Source organism: Haplochromis burtoni, unplaced genomic scaffold (assembly GCF_018398535.1).
Source record: "Haplochromis burtoni strain Fernald_Lab_line unplaced genomic scaffold, NCSU_Asbu1 Contig_4493, whole genome shotgun sequence".
NCBI classification, from domain to species: domain Eukaryota; kingdom Metazoa; phylum Chordata; class Actinopteri; order Cichliformes; family Cichlidae; genus Haplochromis; species Haplochromis burtoni.
In genome coordinates this window covers 1-3,076 of record NW_024586854.1, presented here as the reverse complement: position 1 = coordinate 3,076, position 3,076 = coordinate 1, and the positions used below count along the sequence as shown (strand labels likewise).

Sequence of the window (3,076 nt, the reverse complement as noted above, 5' to 3'; positions counted from 1 at the left end):
AGGTGTAGATGATGTTTTTTAATGAGACAATGTTCTTGATTATGTATCATTAACTATTTATTTTCCAATGCTCCATATACTTACTTTCTTTAAACCAGATAAATATGTTAAATGGTGTTTTTGATTTGACTTGTGTGTAGTGTTTTCATTTCACATTCTGACATTGCGATTTGAGGGTTTTTTTTTCTTTATTAAAGGAGTTTCAGTTAAGTTGCTAAGATACTGTAGTTTTACACTATGGGATGAAGTTTAGCTTAGTTCAACATCATAGTTTAAACACTTGGTTAGGATCCACGTCATCAACATGCATTGTAGTTGCAAATACATAAAAATATAACAAATGAACACAGAGATACAATACTTTTGAAAATAATCTGTAAACATTTGAAATTTTACGTTTAATGTCTCTGCCATTTGAATTAGGCTGTGAGAAGAGATTAAAGATAAAACTGGTTACACTTGAAATCTCAGTTTCATCCTAAATGGACCATTGTAATAGAAGGAAGGAAAACGAGTCACACATGGTTTTCCTGGCCAACCTTTCAGATCATTTCATTCGAATGAAATGGCAAACGTTGGAGTTTTACATTATGTTGCTGCTGTTTTTATTTTTGGGCTCTTTGACAAAGGTGAGAGGAAACTGGATATTAATAATAGTGTATGAGCTAGGCCTTAAAATACAGTGAAAGATAATTTCTTTACATTTTTAGTTAAGTAGCCTATCATAACTCCTTTCAGTCGTGGTGGTGGTATGGATCATTAAGATGAACTATTTTTGAATACTGTAGTGGTGGAAGTATGGAGTATAATGTATTAAACTCTGAGATTATCAGTCAAAATAGGCTTTCTGTCTAGATCACAAAATTATTTGATTAGTTTATTCCTGATTTCCTGAAGACTCAAAATTATACTATTGTGTGATGGTAAACTATCCAGCTCAGCAGCTCACTACATAATTTAACTGTATTGTAGTTTTATTTAAATTGCAAATTAAAGCAAATACACACTCATGATATACTGGGAATAATTAATATACTCCAGTCCTATTAACATATCTCAGTCTCTCTGTTGATACATACCAAGCTTATCGTCACACTTGTAATTTTTAGCCTTTTATAAAAATAAAGATCATTGAACCTTTAAAGAAGGTCTAATTCTCACACCATAGTTAAGGTAAAACATCCGCAGATAGTACTGAGGTAATAATCACTACTGCAAATACTTGGAGTATAAGCAGAAAAAAAAATTTTTTTGACTTTAATAAAAGTGTCAGAATGATTTATTTTGTCATGAGACAGTGAGTGTGTGAGTCTGTCTTTAACTGTGCGTTTTTCTCATCTGACACAATTCAAGTCGGACAGGAGTGACTACTACACCCAGTTTTCCAACTGCCAGAATGCAAACCATCGAAAACAAATCATGGTTGTTGTCCCGTGTGGATAAGTACATTTTCTCTCTGGCTTTGGAGACAAGACATTCATATTCTCACACATGGCTGTGCCAGAAAGGATCTTATGGGTGCTGTAGCGGTTTGTGGAAGAAAAATAGCATCACCTCAGTACCCCCTAATAATTTTGTGTGGTTAATTATTACATTTTTAATATTGAAATACTATAATTATAATATTATTAAATTAGTAATACATACATTATTAACATTTTTTGGCTCTGTAGCCAACAGAATAAGAGCTTTTGACTGGAACAAAATTGTCAATGGCTCCACACTCAATATCAGCAACAGATTCAATGTTATGTTTTGAAGGTATGTAATTATAAAGTTGTGATGTTTTTGTTTTGTTGACTGTTTTACATTTAATGTTGTTATTGTTTGATACACAAACGCTAACTCTTAATGGTTTTCTTAAAGTTATAATCAGTCATGTTATTATACAGAACATGTTAAAGATTAGGCAGGGTGATTTAAGTGGTGACTGAGCTGAAATGTGCACAAACCTATGGTTACCCATGGGTTCCTGGTAAAATTGTGTGAACGTTTGTAATCTGAGTCTGTTTAAGCAGACAGAGTTATGCACCACACATTTAATCCTGACTTGTGTCAAATGCAGAATAGTTGTTACACGAGCAGCTACTGATGCACATGATTAATGGATATTTATTGTTATTCACCTCATCTGTCAGTGCTCATAATGCTAGTATTGATTGTGTATATATGCACACAGAAAAGTGATTGGGAAAAAACAATAAACAGGAAATTACTAAAACATGAGAACACGTCTAACAGACGGAGACTGTGTGATGTAACAAGATACAGGAAACAGGTGGGGCAGGATAAACTGAAAATTCAAGGAAATAATTATAGCCTCCTAAGAAAGTAAAAGCTCAAACATATCATCCAAAAAACATAACTACACGATTATAAATGATTATATATAAGTAAATTCTTAACTGAGGACAAAGAAAAACAAACTCAAAATGCTGGGCCAAATGACCAGGGACCTTGACACAATGGGAGAATGATGGTGAGAGCTGGCGACACTGGACTTTCTTTGGCAGTAAGTTGAACTCAAACAGGATACTCAGTATTCCTCACACCTTGATCTATATGTCCATGCAGCTCTAACAGCAGTGGTCCAAACACAGCAGACTGTGCTGGCAGCAGTGGGAGAAGATGCTGAATTCAGCTGTCAGCTCTTGGAGACTAAAGACGTCCTTCAGGTCACATGGCAGAAAATTTCAAATAATGTGGAGACAAATGTTGCCACCTACAGCAAGTACTATGGTCCGAGAGTGAATGATGGCTTTACAGATAAATTTAGGTTTAAAAACACTGGACTGCAGAACTGCTCCATAGTCATCAGGAATGTGATGGAGCAAGATGAAGGCTGCTATCACTGCCTGTTTAACACTTATCCTGACGGCTCCTTCACTGGTCAAACTTGCCTCGAGGTCTATGGTAAGAACTTTAATCTTCTTTAACAAACAACAAGTTCTTCAAACAAACATACTGGAAATAAATGTGTGAGCAGCTGGTGTGTTTGTAAGAACATGTTGATGATATTTCCTGATCCTTCACAGAGCTGCATGAACCTGTTGTTGATGTCAGAGAGTCAAACTCT

General features: G+C 34.9%; 1 protein-coding gene across 1 annotated transcript; it reads left to right on the top strand.

Annotated features, from left to right (window-relative positions):
• Positions 1-552: 552 nt before the first annotated feature.
• Positions 553-2,913, top strand: LOC102295598 (OX-2 membrane glycoprotein-like; the record flags this gene model as incomplete). The annotated part of the gene is made up of 2 exons (XM_005953460.2): positions 553-629; positions 2,575-2,913. Coding segments are annotated over exons 1-2 (403 nt in total), but the record flags the coding sequence as incomplete, so codon positions are not given.
• Between the last annotated feature and the right edge of the window lie 163 nt (positions 2,914-3,076).